The 22,500-nt window shown below is 47.0% G+C and overlaps 2 protein-coding genes across 2 annotated transcripts in view; one reads left to right on the forward strand and one right to left on the reverse strand.

Moving 5' to 3' along the window:
- Window positions 1-1,192: 1,192 nt before the first annotated feature.
- The window catches only part of LOC311247666 (uncharacterized protein), a gene marked incomplete at its 5' end in the record, with an annotated part of 81,361 nt that continues 60,053 nt past the window's right edge, over window positions 1,193-22,500 (forward strand). The window contains 5 exon segments of the mRNA XM_084338679.1: window positions 1,193-1,196; window positions 1,536-1,667; window positions 12,736-12,801; window positions 16,039-16,091; window positions 16,093-16,130. Coding sequence (XP_084194805.1) covers window positions 1,193-1,196; window positions 1,536-1,667; window positions 12,736-12,801; window positions 16,039-16,091; window positions 16,093-16,130 — 293 coding nt within the window.
- LOC311247669 (kelch repeat and BTB domain-containing protein 13) lies at window positions 18,110-19,606 on the reverse strand (the record flags this gene model as incomplete). Its single annotated transcript, XM_084338682.1, has 1 exon — window positions 18,110-19,606. The coding sequence occupies one exon, from the start codon at window positions 19,604-19,606 to the stop codon at window positions 18,110-18,112; it is 1,497 nt and encodes a 498-aa protein (XP_084194808.1).

Genomic DNA, 22,500 nt, shown 5'->3' on the forward strand with positions numbered 1-22,500 from the left:
ACGCCCAGACCTGGGAGCTGGCTTTCCGCCCAGAATGAGCTATCTTCAGCAGTTTTTGTTTTTGAAAGTGTGTGGAGAGTGTCGTTAAAGAACTCAGGAAAAAGGGAGATGGAGAAAAATTTGACCAGAGGTCTGAAAAACATGCAATTAAAATTGATTAGTGGCCCGCCACTGTTAAAAGAGGGAATCGCCCCCGTGTAAAACCTCACCAGTCGTGTTCGTTTTAGCCGTCCATCCAGACCTCGTCAACACAGTCAGCTCAACTTTTCCCTCCCGCAGAAACTCTGACGGATATTTATAATAACAAGCCCAACGCTTACCCTTTATGTCGACAACCGGCAGAATTTCTACGGGAGAGGTCCGGAGCTGGCTGTGTGAGGGGGGCCCGGCAGGGCGGTCTACAGGTCAAGGGTCCACCAAATGTTGTGGAAAGGTTGTTTAAACACAGCAGGAGACGATATTTCCAATTGTAAACAAATAGGTAATTTATTTAAGAAGAGAAGTTCTTTAACAGCAAGAGCTATGGGTCAAAGAGGATCACCACAGCTTGAACAAAAACACTCTACCCTGGATCCCTTTGCCTGTCCCTAAATCCCCTCTCAGTCCTGCCCCCCCATGACAGATATGATGACGTATCATATCATGTCAGATCTGACATGACGTACATTAAGATGATACGTAGATTTAACATCGGAGAGAGAACATGAAGAGAGATAAACAAGATATGATGTCCACACACGATATGATGTAGAGAGTGAGATGTGTGTGTGTGTGTGTGTGTGTGTGTGTGTGTATGTGTGTGTGTGTCTGTGTGTGCGTGCGTCTGTGTGTGTGTGCTGTGCCTGTGTGAAAGAGGAGAAAATAACAAGATATGAAAGCATACAATGTACGAGATTACCAGCACACAACATGCCGTACTGAAATGTCCATCTGTTCCAAATTGTTTTAAGAACGTCAGCCAGACCGTCTTTCAGCACTGCTAGTTGACCTATATTAAACTAGTCCACCTCATACACATTTTCCCCAACATAACCCTAACCCTTAACCCTAACCCAGTTCCGTTAGAGCTCTCCACAGATGCGTCCTTCCTCAGTATGTCCAATTGAAGCGGGGTTATGCCCAGGTGAGATAGGAAAGATTGGATTGGAGGAGTCAAGGAGGGGGGCGGGGAGTTAGGAGGAGGGGGGTAGACATGGGTTGGGGAGGGTTGAAGGGGGGGGGGGGGGTTTAGGTGAATTGGGGAGGATAAAGGGGGACACACATATATTCCAAACCAACCAATCGATGAGGCTCTCAGGGACCAACCCTCCCCTCTGTTGTGATGATTAAGTCCATGTTTCCATAGATGTCTTGGAGGTAACAGAGAGAGGAAGAGAAATCAGAACTAAGACTTACATACTCTCTCATTGTGATGACCCCCCCCCCCCCCCCCCCCGAGGACCCCCAGCTGAGAACCACCGGTCTTGACGACCTGCTGTGAGTGAATTCCAAAATGAAAGTGTAACTTGTCCCACGTGTCTCCGTCTCCCCTGCAGAGCTGCTGGACCAGCTGCTGACTGAGCTCCACGGCTTCCTGCTGGTCCTGGACCAGGAGACCCTCAGTGGGAACGCCACCGTGCTGAAGGGCCTGCTGGCCGACCTGCTGACCACCTACAGCGCTGCCAACGGTAACCCTGACCCCACCCTGACCCTGACCCCTGACCCCACCCTGACCCCATCCTGACCCCTGACCTGAACCTGACCCCCCGACCTGCTCCAGACCTACAGCGCTGCCAACGGTAACCCTGACCCCACCCTGACCCTGACCCTGACCCCACCCTTGACCCCATCCTGACCCTGACCTGAACCTGACCCCCCGACCTGCTCCCAGACCTACAGCGCTGCCAACGGTAACCCTGACCCCACCCTGACCCTGACCCTGACCCCACCCTGACCCCATCCTGACCCTGACCCTGACCTGAACCTGACCCCCCCCGACCTGCTCCAGACCTACATCGCTGCCAACGGTACGAAGGGCAGGAGCGTGATTTTTTTTCGTAGCCACAGTTTGCGAAGACCCTCTCTGATTGGTTTAGCTCCGAGGGGCTCTGGGATAGAAATGTCCGCCTTGTACATTATTCTCTGCTTCGAAGTGGTTCTGCTTTGGCCCTCTTTCGAAGTGGGTCTACAGGTAGAACACAGAGCTAGCAGGTCTACAGGTAGAACACAGAGCTAGCAGGTCTACAGGTAGAACACAGAGCTAGCAGGTCTACAGGTAGAACACAGAGCTAGCAGGTCTACAGGTAGAACACAGAGCAGGTCTACAGGTAGAACACAGAGCAGGGCTACAGGTAGAACACAGAGCAGGTCTACAGGTAGAACACAGAGCAGGTCTACAGGTAGAACACAGAGCAGGTCTACAGGTAGAACACAGAGCTAGCAGGTCTACAGGTAGAACACAGAGCAGGGTCTACAGGTAGAACACAGAGCAGGTCTACAGGTAGAACACAGAGCAGGTCTACAGGTAGAACACAGAGCAGGTCTACAGGTAGAACACAGAGCTAGCAGGTCTACAGGTAGAACACAGAGCAGGTCTACAGGTAGAACACAGAGCAGGTCTACAGGTAGAACACAGAGCAGGTCTACAGGTAGAACACAGAGCAGGGTCTACAGGTAGAAACACAGAGCAGGTCTACAGGTATAACACAGAGCAGGTCTACAGGTAGAACACAGAGCAGGTCTACAGGTAGAACACAGTGCAGGTCTACAGGTAGAAACACAGAGCAGGTCTACAGGTAGAACACAGAGCAGGTCTACAGGTAGAACACAGAGCAGGTCTACAGGTAGAACACAGAGCTAGCAGGTCTACAGGTAGAACACAGAGCAGGTCTACAGGTAGAACACAGAGCAGGTCTACAGGTAGAACACAGAGCAGGTCTACAGGTAGAACACAGAGCAGGTCTACAGGTAGAACACAGAGCAGGTCTACAGGTAGAACACAGAGCAGGTTTACAGGTAGAACACAGAGCTAGCAGGTCTACAGGTAGAACACAGAGCAGGTCTACAGGTAGAACACAGAGCAGGTCTACAGGTAGAACACAGAGCAGGTCTACAGGTAGAACACAGAGCAGGTTTACAGGTAGAACACAGAGCTAGCAGGTCTACAGGTAGAACACAGAGCAGGTCTACAGGTAGAACACAGAGCAGGGCTACAGGTAGAACACAGAGCAGGTCTACAGGTAGAACACAGAGCAGGTCTACAGGTAGAACACAGAGCAGGTCTACAGGTAGAACACAGAGCAGGTCTACAGGTAGAACACAGAGCAGGTCTACAGGTAGAACACAGAGCTAGCAGGTCTACAGGTAGAACGTAGAACACAGAGCAGGTCTACAGGTAGAACACAGAGCAGGTCTACAGGTAGAACACAGAGCAGGTCTACAGGTAGAACACAGAGCAGGTCTACAGGTAGAACACAGAGCAGGTCTACAAGTAGAACACAGAGCAGGTTTACAGGTAGAACACAGGGCTAGCAGGTCTACAGGTAGAACGTAGAACACAGAGCAGGTCTACAGGTAGAACACAGAGCAGGTCTACAGGTAGAACACAGAGCAGGTCTACAGGTAGAACACAGAGCAGGTCTACAGGTAGAACACAGAGCTAGCAGGTCTACAGGTAGAACACAGAGCAGGTCTACAGGTAGAACACAGAGCAGGTCTACAGGTAGAACACAGAGCAGGTCTACAGGTAGAACGTAGAACACAGAGCAGGTCTACAGGTAGAACACAGAGCAGGTCTACAGGTAGAACACAGAGCAGGTCTACAGGTAGAACACAGAGCAGGTCTACAGGTAGAACACAGAGAAGGTCTACATGTAGAACACAGAGCAGGTCTACAGGTAGAACACAGAGCAGGTCTACAGGTAGAACACAGAGCAGGTCTACAGGTAGAACACATAGCAGGTCTACAGGTAGAACACAGAGCAGGTCTACAGGTAGAACACAGAGCTGGTCTACAGGTAGAACACAGAGCAGGTCTACAGGTAGAACACAGAGCTAGCAGGTCTACAGGTAGAACACATAGCAGGTCTACAGGTAGAACACAGAGCAGGTCTACAGGTAGAACACAGAGCAGGTCTACAGGTAGAACACAGAGCAGGTCTACAGGTAGAACACAGAGCAGGTCTACAGGTAGAACACAGAGCAGGTCTACAGGTAGAACACAGAGCTAGCAGGTCTACAGGTAGAACACAGAGCTAGCAGGTCTACAGGTAGAACACAGAGCAGGTCTACAGGTAGAACACAGAGCAGGTCTACAGGTAGAACACAGAGCAGGTCTACAGGTAGAACACAGAGCAGGTCTACAGGTAGAACACAGAGCAGGTCTACAGGTAGAACACAGAGCTAGCAGGTCTACAGGTAGAACACAGAGCAGGTCTACAGGTAGAACACAGAGCAGGTCTACAGGTAGAACACAGAGCAGGTCTACAGGTAGAACACAGAGCAGGTCTACAGGTAGAACGTAGAACACAGAGCAGGTCTACAGGTAGAACACAGAGCAGGTCTACAGGTAGAACACAGAGCAGGTCTACAGGTAGAACACAGAGAAGGTCTACAGGTAGAACACAGAGCAGATCTACAGGTAGAACACAGAGCTAGCAGGTCTACAGGTAGAACACAGAGCTAGCAGGTCTACAGGTAGAACACAGAGCAGGTCTACAGGTAGAACACAGAGCTAGCAGGTCTACAGGTAGAACACAGAGCTAGCAGGTCTACAGGTAGAACACAGAGCTAGCAGGTCTACAGGTAGAACACAGAGCTAGCAGGTCTACAGGTAGAACACAGAGCAGGTCTACAGGTAGAACACAGAGCAGGGCTACAGGTAGAACACAGAGCAGGTCTACAGGTAGAACACAGAGCAGGTCTACAGGTAGAACACAGAGCAGGTCTACAGGTAGAACACAGAGCAGGTCTACAGGTAGAACACAGAGCAGGGCTACAGGTAGAACACAGAGCAGGGCTGCAGGGCTACAGGTAGAACACAGAGCAGGTCTACAGGTAGAACACAGAGCAGGTCTACAGGTAGAACACAGAGCTAGCAGGTCTACAGGTAGAACACAGAGCTAGCAGGTCTACAGGTAGAACACAGAGCAGGTCTACAGGTAGAACACAGAGCTAGCAGGTCTACAGGTGAAGGTAGAACGTAGAGAGCTAGCCAAGTTGTAAGATATCAGTGTTTCTAGCCTTTAATAATGTAATCCACTCGTCACATGCTGCTCCGTGACTGGCCTCTGCGTTGTGTCATTTTACTTGGATATCTCATTAGCTGTCTCACACTGTATCAACCCCTGTTAGTACGTCCGTAGTCAGAAGAAACAACACTGCGACGTGATCTCTTTCCTGATGTTTATTTTCATAAACATAGCTTCGTACGAGATGTAACCCATTCTGTAATGTCCTTGAACCGTCTTTGAAGGAAAACTAAATTCATTATTCTCCACCGTCTCTTCTCTCATTAGTCCAATGGTTCTGAGGCCTCGTCGTAGCCAACAACCATCCCCTGTTAGCCGAAGCTAGCGATGATGTCTATGGTCTCGTTCACATCTAGTCACACAACACCACTTTCTTTTCAATGGAGGTCGTGGTTTTGAATGTTTGTATTTGATTGAGAAAGGCACCAATATTGGTTTTGCTCATCTCACTCTCTCATTTCTCTCTTTCTCACACACACACACACACACACACACACACACACACACACACACACACACACACACACACACACACATGGTCCTGGACTCATCTCGCTCCACTTCCTCTCTTGGCTCAGCTCCGTATCATTTTTCCAAGGCTGTGTTTATCCTCTCGGCTCACTTCCTGTGAGGAGCAGTTTATAAATAACATTCATATCTACCCCCCCCCCCTCCATACCCCCCCTCCATACCCCCCCCCCTCCATACCCCCCGCGCCGCCCCTCCATACCCCCCCCCCTCCATACCCCCCCCCCCGCTGCTCCTCCATACCCCCCCCCCCCCCCCGCTGCTCCTCCATACCCCCCCCCCTCCATACCCCCCCCCCCCTGCCGCTCCTCCATACCCCCCCCCCCCCGCCGCTCCTCCATACCCCCCCCCCCTCCATACCCCCCCCTCCCCTCCCCGCCGCTCCTCCATATTTATTGTATTATCTGTCTGTTAATGTCTGTCGGCTAATGTTGCATCGAAAACGACCAAAGCAAATTCCTTGTCTGTGAAAACTACCTGGTAAATAAAGACCTTTCTGATCCTGATCCTGGTTCTGATCCTGGTTCTGATCCTGGTTCTGGTTCTGATCCTGGTTCTGGTTCTGGTTCTGGTTCTGATCCTGATCCTGGTTCTGATCCTGGTTCTGGTTCTGGTTCTGGTTCTGATTCTGATTCTGATTCTGATCCTGATCCTGGTTCTGATTCTGGTTCTGGTTCTGATCCTGATCCTCATTCTGATACTGGTTCTGATCCTGGTTCTGGTTCTGATCCTGGTTCTGGTTCTGATCCTGATCCTCATTCTGATACTGGTTCTGATCCTGGTTCTGATTCTGATCCTGGTTCTGATTCTGGTTCTGATCCTGGTTCTGGTTCTGATTCTGATCCTGATCCTGGTTCTGATTCTGATCCTGGTTCTGATCCTGGTTCTGGTTCTGATTCTGATCCTGGTTCTGATCCTGGTTCTGGTTCTGATTCTGATTCTGATCCTGGTTCTGATTCTGATCCTGGTTCTGGTTCTGGTTCTGATCCTGGTTCTGGTTCTGGTTCTGATTCTGGTTCTGATCCTGGTTCTGATCCTGGTTCTGATCCTGGTTCTGATTCTGATTCTGATCCTGGTTCTGATTCTGATCCTGGTTCTGGTTCTGGTTCTGATTCTGATTCTGATTCTGATTCTGATTCTGATTCTGATCCTGATTCTGGTTCTGATTCTGATTCTGATGCTCTCTGAACACATACAGTCGCTCAGTCACCACATGGAGCAGCGACCGGAGATACTGTCTGAGTCACTCCATGAAACTGTTGATGTGTTTTAACCCGAGCTAGTAATCACTCCACCAGGGCCACAAGCCACAGACACTGACCCGGGGGGGTGCAGGCCACGCCCCCAGGACTGATCCCAGGACGAGCGTGAGTGTGAGTGTGACATGAGGTCTCATGTCACACTCTTTCTTCTCTGTTCTCCCGGCTGGTAACAGACTGTGATGCTACCTGGCTAGCCAGCGAGCTGTACCCAGCATGCCGTTCTGCGGTGTAACAGTTAATAGGGTCCCCTCTCAATACACGACACAGTGTAGGTGCCGGTAAAAACAAGGGAACATATATTCCTTGAGACTAAACGATATTCGCAGATTACTCCGACTACTCTGCTGCAATCTGGTCGGCCGAACTGACAGTTTCCACAAACCACCAGTGCATCCTCCTGGAGCCTAACCCTCCCCTGGTTCAGACCCACATCCTCCTCCTCCTGGTTCAGACCCACATCCTCCTCCTGGTTCAGACCCACATCCTCCTCCCCTGGTTCAGACCCACATCCTCCTCCCCTGGTTCAGACCCACATCCTCCCCTGGTTCAGACCCACATCCTCCCCTTGTTCAGACCCACATCCTCCCCTGGTTCAGACCCACATCCTCCTCCTGGTTCAGACCCACATCCTCCTCCCCTGGTTCAGACCCACACCCTCCTCCTCCTGGTTCAGACCCACATCCTCCCCTGGTTCAGACCCACATCCTCCTCCCCTGGTTCAGACCCACATCCTCCTCCCCTGGTTCAGACCCACATCCTCCTCCTGGTTCAGACTCACATCCTCCTCCTGGTTCAGACCCACATCCTCCTCCCCTGGTTCAGACCCACATCCTCCTCCTGGTTCAGACCCACATCCTCCTCCTCCTGGTTCAGACCCACATCCTCCTCCCCTGGTTCAGACCCACATCCTCCTCCTGGTTCAGACCCACATCCTCCTCCTGGTTCAGACCCACATCCTCCTCCCCTGGTTCAGACCCACATCCTCCTCCTGGTTCAGACCCACATCCTCCTCCTGGTTCAGACCCACATCCTCCTCCCCTGGTTCAGACCCACATCCTCCTCCCCTGGTTCAGACCCACATCCTCCTCCTGGTTCAGACCCACATCCTCCTCCCCTGGTTCAGACCCACATCCTCCTCCTGGTTCAGACCCACATCCTCCTCCTGGTTCAGACCCACATCCTCCTCCTGGTTCAGACCCACATCCTCCTCCTGGTTCAGACCCACATCCTCCTCCCCTGGTTCAGACCCACCTCCTCCTCCTGGTTCAGATGACGTGAAGCTATCTGACGTCTCGCTCTAATAAGTGCGTTTGGTTCTGACGTGAAGCTATCTGACGTAAAGCTCTAATAAGTGCGTTTGGTTCTGACGTGAAGCTATCTGACGTAAAGCTATCTGACGTGAAGCTATCTGACGTCTCGCTCTAATACGTGCGTTTGGTTCTGACGTGAAGCTATCTGACGTGAAGCTATCTGACGTGAAGCTATCTGACGTCTCGCTCTAATAAGTGCGTTTGGTTCTGACGTGAAGCTATCTGACGTAAAGCTCTAATAAGTGCGTTTGGTTCTGACGTGAAGCTATCTGACGTGAAGCTATCTGACGTCTCGCTCTAATACGTGTGTTTGGTTCTGACGTGAAGCTATCTGACGTCTTGCTCTAATACGTGTGTTTGGTTCTGACGTGAAGCTATCTGACGTAACCAGAGTGTTAACTCCTGGCAGCTTGTAATCACCCGGTCCCTGGTATCTATAGAAGAAAGAGAGACTCAATGTCCACAAAATAGATTAAAATGTAGAAGATCACAAGAATAACATGCTAATTGTATTTAATGGTGGACTCCCCACCCACCCCCTCGCCCACCCAACTCAATGACAATGGAAAACATTCAACAAACATTCATTCATTCCGTCTTTGTGTTGCCTTCGCAAAAAAGAAAAAAAACATCCATCAGTGGTTTTGTGAAAACAGCAGGATTAAAGGGGAGCTCCACCCAAACAGACGGGGTATTGTCCGGGCAGATGGGGCCATACAGTATTAGACACCCACTCTGACCACGGCCTGGCCTGCATTCATCTGACATGAGTCACAGACCCCCAGCGCCAACACAGACAGGAGCACTCTGTCCGTGGGCTCTTTGAAGCGTTGAGAGATCAGAGTAGGGCCGACCGCAGACCTGCTGAACCTGAGCCTCTGCTCCAGCACAAGAACACAGGTTACATTTTGAGGATCTGGTGCCATTGAAGGGATGGGGAACCCTATTGGCTACTTTACCGATGACACTGTTGAGTCCTTTCTCAGCACAATCCATGCTGTTCCTCACACTAGCTCCAGATAGTTAGCTACAATCTATGCTGTTCCTCATACTAGCTCCAGATAGTTAGCTACAGTCCATGCTGTTCCTCATACTAGCTCCAGATAGTTAGCTACAATCCATGCTGTTCCTCATACTAGCTCCAGATAGTTAGCTACAATCCATGCTGTTCCTCATACTAGCTCCAGATAGTTAGCTACAATCCATGCTGTTCCTCATACTAGCTCCAGATAGTTAGCTACAAACCATGCTGTTCCTCACACTAGCTCCAGATAGTTAGCTACAATCGATGCTGTTCCTCATACTAGCTCCAGATAGTTAGCTACAAACCATGCTGTTCCTCATACTAGCTCCAGATAGTTAGCTACAATCCATGCTGTTCCTCATACTAGCTCCAGATAGTTAGCTACAATCCATGCTGTTCCTCATACTAGCTCCAGATAGTTAGCTACAATCCATGCTGTTCCTCATACTAGCTCCAGATAGTTAGCTACAAACCATGCTGTTCCTCATACTAGCTCCAGATAGTTAGCTACAATCCATGCTGTTCCTCATACTAGCTCCAGATAGTTAGCTACAATCCATGCTGTTCCTCATACTAGCTCCAGATAGTTAGCTACAATCCATGCTGTTCCTCATACTAGCTCCAGATAGTTAGCTACAATCCATGCTGTTCCTCATACTAGCTCCAGATAGTTAGCTACAATCGATGCTGTTCCTCATACTAGCTCCATATAGTTAGCTACAATCCATGCTGTTCCTCATACTAGCTCCAGATAGTTAGCTACAATCCATGCTGTTCCTCATACTAGCTCCAGATAGTTAGCTACAGTCCATGCTGTTCCTCACACTAGCTCCAGATAGTTAGCTACAATCCATGCTGTTCCTCATACTAGCTCCAGATAGTTAGCTACACTCCATGCTGTTCCTCACACTAGCTCCAGATAGTTAGCTACAATCCACGCTGTTCCTCATACTAGCTCCAGATAGTTAGCTACAAACCATGCTGTTCCTCATACTAGCTCCAGATAGTTAGCTACAATCCATGCTGTTCCTCATACTAGCTCCAGATAGTTAGCTACAATCCATGCTGTTCCTCACACTAGCTCCAGATAGTTAGCTACAGTCCATGCTGTTCCTCATACTAGCTCCAGATAGTTAGCTACAATCCATGCTGTTCCTCATACTAGCTCCAGATAGTTAGCTACAATCCATGCTGTTCCTCATACTAGCTCCAGATAGTTAGCTACACTCCATGCTGTTCCTCATACTAGCTCCAGATAGTTAGCTACAATCCATGCTGTTCCTCAGACTAGCTCCAGATAGTTAGCTACAATCCATGCTGTTCCTCATACTAGCTCCAGATAGTTAGCTACAATCCATGCTGTTCCTCATACTAGCTCCAGATAGTTAGCTACAATCCATGCTGTTCATCATACTAGCTCCAGATAGTTAGCTACACTCCATGCTGTTCCTCACACTAGCTCCAGATAGTTAGCTACAATCCATGCTGTTCCTCATACTAGCTCCAGATAGTTAGCTACAATCCATGCTGTTCCTCATACTAGCTCCAGATAGTTAGCTACAGTCCATGCTGTTCCTCATACTAGCTCCAGATAGTTAGCTACAATCCATGCTGTTCCTCATACTAGCTCCAGATAGTTAGCTACAATCCATGCTGTTCCTCATACTAGCTCCAGATAGTTAGCTACAGTCCATGCTGTTCCTCATACTAGCTCCAGATAGTTAGCTACACTCCATGCTGTTCCTCATACTAGCTCCAGATAGTTAGCTACACTCCATGCTGTTCCTCATACTAGCTCCAGATAGTTAGCTACAATCCATGCTGTTCCTCATACTAGCTCCAGATAGTTAGCTACACTCCATGCTGTTCCTCATACTAGCTCCAGATAGTTAGCTACACTCCATGCTGTTCCTCATACTAGCTCCAGATAGTTAGCTACAATCCATGCTGTTCATCATACTAGCTCCAGATAGTTAGCTACACTCCATGCTGTTCCTCATACTAGCTCCAGATAGTTAGCTACACTCCATGCTGTTCCTCATACTAGCTCCAGATAGTTAGCTACACTACATGCTGTTCCTCATACTAGCTCAGGCTAGTTAGCTACACTCCATGCTGTTCCTCATACTAGCTCAGGCTAGTTAGCCACAAACCAATGCAATGTCAACGTCTGTACAAGCTGACTATAGACAACTGAAATGTTCCAGTGGTGGAACGAACTTCCCACCACAGTTAGGAGCCGAAATCCGACCAATTTTCCACGGTCGACTAAAAACACACTTCTTCAATCAATATCTGAAATTAAAATAATAACAATAAACACTAACCTTCATACTGTCTTTTACTATCATGCACTTTGTTACTAAATAATCGTCCTTGCCTTCCTACCTACTATGCTAATATGTCTTTACTACTATGCACTCATGACTGTAGCACCCACGTTTCAACATTGTTACTCAGCTGATAGAGTTGTACCCTTCCTGTTGTTGACTTGTTGCCCCCCCACCCCACCTACCCAACCCCCCCCTCCACCCCTCCTACCAACCTCCTCCAATGTCAAATGTATATAGTCTCTTTTTTAGACTCTTCTTGTATCACAAACAGTGCTGTATTTTTAAATCTGGTATGTCATAAATGTATAGATGTAGCAGTACTGTCTATCTGTATGTCATGTATGTTATGAGGAATTGAAAATGGGGGACCCTGATGTAAACACGACGAAAGTCTTTCTCAGGTCTGCATCCCCTTAACAATTGTGTGTATTGAGCTGTACTGTATTGTACCCATTCTGCAATCTGTTAATAAAGTTTTCAATCAATCAATCAATGAACATTGTTACTCAGCTGATAGAGTTGTGCCCCTGCTGACCTGTCGTACAGAACTTGTAAGTCACTTTGGATAAAAGCATTCAGCTAAATGACTACATGTAAATGTAGTGTGATGATTGCACAATAATCTGGACTTCATGGTTGTCGACCAGCATCACTGAGCAGCGTGTTGTTGAGGAGTATTATATAACCCTAACCCATCACTGAGCACCCTGTTGTCTCGACACGCAGGTGGTAATGAGGAGTATTATATAACCCTAACCCATCACTGAGCACCGTGTTGTTGAGGAGTATTATATAACCCTAACCCATCACTGAGCACCCTGTTGTCTCGACACGCAGGTGGTGATGAGGAGTATTATATAACCCTAACCCATCACTGAGCACCGTGTTGTTGAGGAGTATTATATAACCCTAACCCATCACTGAGCACCCTGTTGTCTCGACACGCAGGTGGTGATGAGGAGTATTATATAACCCTAACCCTGTTGTCTCGACACGCAGGTGGTGATGAGGAGTATTATATAACCCTAACCCTGTTGTCTCGCCACGCAGGTGGTGATGAGGAGTACATCTACATGAACAAGGTCCTCGTCACTGGGAAGGAGAAAGCTGACCGAGGTAAGAAACTCATTGTGACATCATCATTACAACATTAAAGGTGCTCTAGGTTAGGGGTGGGCGTGAGTAGCTATGAGAAAAATCGATCTTAAATTATTAATAATTTTTATGAAAAGAAAATGTAATTTTCTTTTTTTATTATATATATATATTTTTTACATATTTGTTTCACATGCATGTGTAAGAACTGTTTGTTGCTTTCCTTAAACATATACATGAATGAACAAAAGTAAGTAAAAAAAAATAAAAAGAAAACAAATATTCAAAAAAAAATATATATATATATATATATTTTTTTTGTTTTTTTTTGTTTTCGAGTAATACACGATCACTCGAGTATAGCATGCGGTCAATCGATCTGGATTTTCCTTTTAAATGCCCATCCCTACTCTAGGTAACATTTTTATGTAAAGTAATCATTTCCTTTAAATAATACATCCACAGAGCTTTTTATTGATTAATGATTACATTTAAAAATGTTTGCGAGTCCAAAATGAATGTTGTTATTTACATGTTGTGTGCATGTACTGTATCCCCTCCCTACCTCCCATCCCCCGCGTGGAACACACCCGATTGGATAAACAACATGCTGGTGCTCTAGTGCGACACCTAGTGGCTGAATGTTATCTGTAGCACCTGATTGGATAAACAACATGCTGGTGCTCTAGTGCGACACCTAGTGGCTGAATGTTATCTGTAGCACCTGATTGGATAAAATTAATGACATGCTGGTGCTCTAGTGCGACACCTAGTGGCTAAATGTTATCTGTAGCACCCGATTGGATAAACAACATGCTGGTGCTCTAGTGCGACACCTAGTGGCTAAATGTTATCTGTAGCACCCGATTGGATAAATGACATGCTGGTGCTCTAGTGCGACACCTAGTGGCTAAATGTTATCTGTAGCACCCGATTGGATAAATGACATGCTGGTGCTCTAGTGCGACACCTAGTGGCTAAATGTTATCTGTAGCACCCGATTGGATAAATGACATGCTGGTGCTCTAGTGCGACACCTAGTGGCTAAATGTTATCTGTAGCACCCGATTGGATAAATGACATGCTGGTGCTCTAGTGTGACACCTAGTGGCTAAATGTTATCTGTAGCACCCGATTGGATAAATGACATGCTGGTGCTCTAGTGCGACACCTAGTGGCTAAATGTTATCTGTAGCACCCGATTGGATAAATGACATGTTGGTGCTCTAGTGCGACACCTAGTGGCTGAATGTTATCTGTAGCACCCGATTGGATAAATGACATGCTGGTGCTCTAGTGCGACACCTAGTGGCTAAATGTTATCTGTAGCACCCGATTGGATAAATGACATGCTGGTGCTCTAGTGCGACACCTAGTGGCTAAATGTTATCTGTAGCACCCGATTGGATAAATGACATGCTGGTGCTCTAGTGCGACACCTAGTGGCTGAATGTTATCTGTAGCACCTGATTGGATAAAATTAATGACATGCTGGTGCTCTAGTGCGACACCTAGTGGCTGAATGTTATCTGTAGCACCCGATTGGATAAATGACATGCTGGTGCTCTAGTGCGACACCTAGTGGCTGAATGTTAGCTGTAGCACCTGATTGGATAAACAACATGCTGGTGCTCTAGTGCGACACCTAGTGGCTAAATGTACCTGATTGGATAAATGACATGCTGGTGCTCTAGTGCGACACCTAGTGGCTGAATGTTATCTGTAGCACCTGATTGGATAAACAACATGCTGGTGCTCTAGTGCGACACCTAGTGGCTGAATGTTATCTGTAGCACCTGATTGGATAAACAACATGCTGGTGCTCTAGTGCGACACCTAGTGGCTGCATGTCTAATCTATAGCACCTTTAAGTTCTCAAATTTTTAATCACGCCGGTGCGACCGTACACCTGGAAGGGTTAACGCTCCCACCGCCTCCATGTTTGTGTATATATATATATGTACATCTCAGAGGGTTAAATGTGTATATATATATATATGTACATCTCAGAGGGTTAAATGTGTATATATATATATATATATATGTACATCTCAGAGGGTTAAATGTGTATATATATATATATGTACATCTCAGAGGGTTAAATGTGTATATATATATATATATATATGTACATCTCAGAGGGTTAAATGTGTGTATATATATATATATGTACATCTCAGAGGGTTAAATGTGTATATATATATATATGTACATCTCAGAGGGTTAAATGTGTATATATATATATATATATATGTACATCTCAGAGGGTTAAATGTGTGTATATATATATATATGTACATCTCAGAGGGTTAAAAAGAGACCACAGAATGAAGAGGGGGCTAGAACCTGACTTGTAGCCGTCATGAGAACACATGAGAAAAAGACACCGTAAGGAGACCCATTACCTAGCACCCCCCCCCCCCCCCCCCCCATTTCCTGTCAGTTTCTCAGTAGCTCCCCAGCCCATCTGAGGCCCCCCCCCCCCCCGCCCCCCCAGCCCCCCAGCCCATCTGAGGCCCCCCCCCCCCCCCCCGCCCCCCCCAGCTCCCCAGCCCATCTGAGGCCGGGGCCTGTTTAGTTTGGACACAGATGAAGAGGTTTCTGGAGCTCAGTCTTAACGTTCCTCTGCAGGCAGATGGAGAAAAAGTTGTTGTTGTTTTTTCTTCTCTCTTAAAGTCACCACAAGTGAAAGCTGGGGGCCTGTTTCAGAGACAGTAAGACCTAACAGACAGACCATAATACTTTCCCATCCAAAGTGCTGCAGCAGCACGGTCAGCTATGCTGCAGTGTCTTTGGCAGAACAGCTGTTGTGATCAACACTGTCCTTTCATGTAGCTTCATACAGCCACTGCTATGATGTCTGATTACATTACATTACATTACATTAGATTACATTACATTACATCAAATGTATTGTCACGCAGCACAAGTACAGTACAACAAAAATAAGTTTGGCATCCAACCAGAGGGCGAATTTAACAGTAAAGTGCAATAGTCATATAAAATGTACGGGTGATAAATGAGTACTACTGAGTAATAGTGCTAATCAGATGTATGTACAGAGTTGTAGTATTAATATGTATAAAGACACTATGGTAGTAAGTCATACTGGCCGGTTGTCGGTCAATTATTTTGCGACAATGACCTCGTAGCTATACATGATCCCTTACATAATTGTGAAACGATGTGTGAAACATTCTTCTCCCCCCCCCCCCCCCCCCCCCCCCCCTTTCTTTTATCTTGTGCCTGTGTGACCAGATGAGCGACAGGAAGCGCTGGCCAATGGGAAGGCGGGAAAACACGTCCCAGCGCCTCGGAAGAGCCTGCCAGACCTGCCCCCCGCGAGAGCGGTGAGTCGTGGAGTTTAACCTAGGGATGTCCGATATTATCGGCCAACCAATATTATCGGCCGATATCGGCAGTAAAATGTGATATCGGAAAATATCGGTATCGGTTTAAAAAAGAAAAAAACAATAACAATATTTGTTATATATATATCCAGTGAAATTATTAGTTACCTGAAATTATTCCGTTTTTTGAGCGGGGATACCCTGCATATATCGGTATCGGTTGATATCGGTATCGGAAATTAAGAGTTGGACAATATCGGAATATCAGTATCGGTAAAAAAGCCAATATCGAGCATCCCTAGTTTACACACACACACACAGACAGACAGACAGACAGACAGACAGACAGACAGACAGACAGACAGACAGACAGACAGACAGACAGACAGACAGACAGACAGACAGACAGACAGACAGACTCGATTAAAACGTCCCCCAAGTGCCTTTGAACTTCAGACGTACACACACACACACACACACACACACACACACACACACACACACTAATGCCACGTACTAGTCCTGATTAGCAACAGCTGCTACCGAATTTTAGAAGACCATAGGGACCATTGACTGTGTGTGTTGTGTGTGTGTGTGTGCTTGTTTGTATGTTGTTTGTATGTGTGGGCACACATGTGTGTGTGTGTGTTTGTTTGTATGTTGTTTGTGTGTGTGTGTGTGTGTGTGTGTGTGTGTGTGTGTGTGTGTGTGTGTGTGTGTGTGTGTGTGTGTGTGTGTGTGTGTGTGTGTGTGTGTGTGTGTGTGTGTGTGTGTGTGTGTGTGTGTGTGTGTGTGTGTGTGTGTGTGTGGTGTGTGTGTGTGAACATCATATTGTCTAATCAAGGCATCGCTGTAGAAAGTGCTGATTGTGGCTGGATTGGAAGATTTTGAGATGTGATCATATTTTTCTACAAAAATGAACTCTGACTGAATCCACTGAGGGGGAAAGCTGTTGTGTCGAACATGCAATGTTTTAATATGTTTATTGTGAAATATTAGCTCATTTGAGTATAATGACAATATAAAACTCATACAACATATTGTTTATTTTGTATCCAATGAGTAACACTTCATTCAGACAAGATTATATTGTCACGGCGTGGTTCAACAACCCAACACGCTTAAAGGTCTCAGACGAGCACTGTTTTCAAATGTCATTATTATTATTATTACTGTTAACACATAGACCTTCTGAATGAGTTACTGTTAAGTTTTGTCACAAAAGCTGATTATTGTTCATTTAAAATGCATTGCAAGTTTTAGAGTTGAAACCGCCAACAGCGTATCAGCACGCAGTATTTCGGTCAGGTGATATGGTGATATGGCTGCTACTGGTCTGAAAGCAGTGCAGTGTTGCTTTGGCTATACGTCCTCCTTAAAGATGGATCTATTGGACAGAATGTTAGTGTGACGTGAGTTGATCCTTCAGGGCTCAGCCAATGAGAAGAATGCTCCTTCAGGGCTCAGCCAATGAGAAGAATGCTCCTTCAGGGCTCAGCCAATGAGAAGAATGCTCCTTCAGGGCACAGCCAATGAGAAGAATGCTCCTTCAGGGCTCAGCCAATGAGAAGAATGCTCCTTCAGGGCTCAGCCAACGAGAAGAAAGATGACACTTATTCAGTGATGTAGTGAAAAAATCTGAAAAAAGTAAAACCTGTATTTTGTTATTTTTACTTTACTTACAAAACAACCCAACTGCATCCTGTAAATCCTGGAATGCACAATAAAATAATTTTGTTTGTGAAAATGACTACAAATGAAAAAAAAATCTTTCCATTAAAAAATCTCAAGTTTTTGCAAATTAACTCTTTGTATATTATATTATATTCATAGACCGTAGAGTACTTTCAGGTGTCGTATAACATTCACACATGAAATAATCCGGACTGACATTTGTATTATATGCATTACACGTTAATGTGTATTTAATTCCATTTCAAAGTGGACCAATGGTGGTTCTTCATCTGTGGGAAGCGATGTCAGAGTTGTAGCAAGGCCTCCATGAGGGCCTCAGCCCTGTCCACCCCTCCCCCCTCCTCCCTCTCCCCCCCCGGCCCCCCCCTGGGCAGCCTCAGCAGACACGTCCACAGGGAGCCGCTCTTCGGGAAGCCCTTCATCTGCCTTCGGGGTTTCCACACGTTTCCCGCCACGGTGTACACGAGCGTTAGCATGTGCTTGACCGTGAACACGGAGTCCCCCCTCACCACGGCGCTGAACAGCGCCCCCTTGCTGTTGACGTAGATCCCGGGCATGGCCGTCCACTGCCCTGTGGTGATGTTATAGCAGTCCATGACGCAGCGCAGGAAGTCGGCGTGAGGCCCGTTGCGCATCACGTACAGGTTGTCCCTGTGGGCCACCATGCAGTGGCCGTAGCTCTGTGGTCTAATCAGGGTGGTCGCCAGCGTCCACTCGTCCTGCGCGGGGACGTACTCGTAGATGTCCGTGATGTCCGGCGGCTTCCAGAAACAAATGAACATCCGTCGCCTGGCGACCGCGCACGCCGCCGACGTGACTGGTCTCGGCGCTTTCCGTATGAACGTCCACTCCCGCTTCTCCACGTCGTAAACCTCGGCGGTGGAGACCGTCCTCTTTTGGGACTCGCCTCCGATAGCGTAGAGTTTCCCCTCGTGCCCCAAGAGGTTGAAGTCGGACCTGGCTTGCTGAGGGCCGGGCAGAGCGCTCCACGCGCCGGACTCCGGGTCGTAGCAGAAGCCGCCGTCCACCGTGTCCTTGCCGTAGCCGTAAACCCCGCCCACGATGTACAGCCGGTTGTCGAGGACCGCCACCCCTGCGTTGGACGTACTGCAGAGAGTGGGGAGGTCTGTGAGGTGCTTCCACTCCCCCTCTGCCTCGTCCAGGTAGCTGACCACCCTGAAGGAGTCTTGGAGGAGCTCCATGGAAGGAGAATGGGTCCCTATAGCGATGTAAGAGGCAGGAGACAGCGACTCTGCATGTTCCAGCAGCTCTTCTGGGATCCTGCACTCTGCTGCCTCCTTCAGGTCATCGTAGGCGTCGCAGAGGAAGAGCGCTGCGCAGTCAAACAACATGCGCAAACCAAACATGGAGGCCGCGCGATACAGAAAGAGGCAGTTGTCTGTGTCGATGATGTCACAAAGGTGCCGGGCCAAGGGCGCCACCTGGAGGAAAGCAGCGCATTCCACCGCCTCTTCCAGTTCATCCGGGTCACATAACGGGGGGAGCTCCCCCCTGCAGACGGCGAGGGCGATGAGGAAGCCCTTGGCGTGCACCCCTCCCTTCAGATGGAGCTCGTCCCGGCAGCTCTCCTTCATTCCAGAGCGGAAGAGAGCCCGGAAGTAATCGCTGTCCCGGTCCAGCAAGGCCCGCTCCACAGTGAACCAGCTCTCTTCCACCTTCACCCTCAGACAGCCCACCAGGGTGCCTCTGTCCCCGAGGCCGAGGGTCTCCCTCTGGGCACGCGTGGCCCGGTCGAGCCCCTGGCGCTCAGATGCCTCCATGAGTCCTGCCCCCCTAACGAGCGCTCCAGTGACAATGCATTGACAAGCGTGTGACTCTGTGGATCAGCAGGTCCTTGCCCCGGGCCTGACGGTAGAGAGAAGAGAGAAGCTCTGAAAATAGACCCCTGCTATAGATAGTCTGGTGCCAGGGACGGAGGGGTGCTGACAGCTGACAGGTGCCGGGGCAGCAGGCGACCGGGGAACATCACCACACGGCCACGCTATTGGTCGTAATCCACATCTGCTGAATAATTCATGAGCGCCTTGTGAATAATGTAGAGGTAAAAATGCTATCAACCAATTTACTTTTAAACTTAAACTCATTTTGGTATGATCGGCTACTCTCCCGTATGGAGAATACGTATACAAATCTTACAAGATTTGTGGTCAATCAAAAAATATAAGTAAAACATGTGGTAGTAAATCCACATATAAGATTCTAAGAAAGTTAGAGAATACATAGTATAAAAAACATAGATTACATGAATAAGGTAATGATTTCAGAAGGCAGAAACTATATGTTTCGTATAAAACTTCCCGAAGGCAGAAACTATGTTTCTTATAAAACTTTCTGAAGGCGAAACTATGTTTCTTATAAAACTCCCCGAAGGCGAAACTATGTTTCTTATAAAACTTCCCGAAGGCAGAAACTATCTTTCTTATAAAACTCCCAGAAGGCAGAAACTATGTTTCTTATAAAACTTTCTGAAGGCGAAACTATGTTTCTTATAAAACTCCCCGAAGGCGAAACTATGTTTCTTATAAAATTTTTGAAGCGAAACTATGTTTCTTATAAAACTTTCTGAAGGCGAAACTATGTTTCTTATAAAACTTCCCGAAGGCAGAAACTATGTTTCTTATAAAACTTTCTGAAGGCAGAAACTGTTTCTTATCAAATGTTCTGAAAGCAGAAACTATGTTTATTATAAAACCTTCTGAAGACAGAACTACATGTTTATTATAAAACCTTCCTATGTTTATTATAAAACGTCCTGAAGACAGAACTACATGTTTATTATAAAACGTCCTGAAGACAGAACTACATGTTTATTATAAAACGTCCTGAAGACAGAACTACATGTTTATTATAAAACGTCCTGAAGACAGAACTACATGTTTATTATAAAACGTCCTGAAGACAGAACTACATGTTTATTATAAAACGTCCTGAAGACAGAACTACATGTTTATTATAAAACGTCCTGAAGACAGAACTACATGTTTATTATAAAACGTCCTGAAGACAGAACTACATGTTTATTATAAAACGTCCTGAAGACAGAACTACATGTTTATTATAAAACGTCCTGAAGACAGAACTACATGTTTATTATAAAACGTCCTGAAGACAGAACTACATGTTTATTATAAAACGTCCTGAAGACAGAACTACATGTTTATTATAAAACGTCCTGAAGACAGAACTACATGTTTATTATAAAACGTCCTGAAGACAGAACTACATGTTTATTATAAAAATTCCTGAAGACAGAACTACATGTTTATTATAAGTGTTCCACAAGGAAGCATACTAGGGCCGCTACTATTCCTAATTTATGCAAATGACATGTCGTCAGCTTGTGACTGCAACTTGTTCCTGTTCGCGGACGACTCAGCCCTGCTGGTCTCTGACAAGAACAAGTTACAGGTTGAAAAAACCCTCAGCTCAGAACTCTGCAGAATCTGCACCTGGCTTGCTGATAACAAACTATCATTACACCTGGGCAAAACAGAGTCCATTCTCTTTGGTTCAAATAACAAACTCAGCAAAACCAACGGCTTCTCAGTTGCAGTGGGTGACAATATTTTCACAAGGAAAGATGAAATTACCTACCTGGGTTCCATCCTAGAGGCAAATCTTTCCTGTGACAAAATGGCATCCAATGTAATCAAAAAAGTCAACCAACTAACTAGATTCTTGTACCGGATCTCCTCTCTGGTAAACAAGAATACCCTCAAGACTCTAACAGGAGCACTCATTCAAGGGTACTACGACTATGCTTGCACCTCATGGTACCAAAGCACCTCAAAGGCACTAAAAACAAGATTACAAACATCACAAAACAAACTAGTCAGACTACTGCTTGACCTTACTCCTAGAACCCACCTCACCCCTGCCCACTTTGACAACCTAGGATGGCTTAGAGTAGACGACAGAGTACAGCAACTTGCAATGGGCCTGGTCTACAAGATACACTACTATACGACTAAGGTACCCATGTACATGTCGAAATACTTCCCAAATGTCAGTGAATACCACGACCACAACACCAGAGGGAGCTCCACAAATCATGTTCAATCAGATTCAGCTCAAACAAGAGTCTAAACACGTTTTGCAATTATGCCACATCAATGTGGAACGCCCTACCCACAGCTGTAAAGGAATGTGAATCACTACCCACTTTCAAAACCGCTCTCAAAGAGCACCTACGGGAGGCTGCAATTCAAAACTGGCTACCGTAAATGTCCAAACCCCCACTCCCAACCAACCAACCCACCCACCCCCTCCTAATGTACAGTTTCCTCCCCCTCGTATGTATATATTTTCTGTTAGGATCTCTGTTTTTTTTTTTTTCGGTTTTACTCCCCTCCCAATGTTAGTCATTATGCCAATTCCCAATCCCCTTCCTCGTCATTGCGCACCGACGGTAGGGACATTTACGGTGGCCAGTTTTGAATTGCAGCCTCCCGTAGGTGCTCTTTGAGAGCGGAGACTATCACATGCTTCCTCCGACACATGTGTAGCCAGCCCACCACTTCTTTTCACCTGGCAGCGCAGACTCTCACTGAGAGAGTGTAACGTGTGGAAGGATCACACTACCTCTCCTAGATCCTTCCCTCTCTGTGCAGACGCCCCGACCGAACTGTAGGAGTCGCTGTTTACAACGACCCGG

The sequence above is a fragment of the Notolepis coatsorum genome (genome assembly GCF_963971535.1).
Source record: "Notolepis coatsorum genome assembly, contig: SCAFFOLD_119, whole genome shotgun sequence".
NCBI lineage: Eukaryota > Metazoa > Chordata > Actinopteri > Aulopiformes > Paralepididae > Notolepis > Notolepis coatsorum.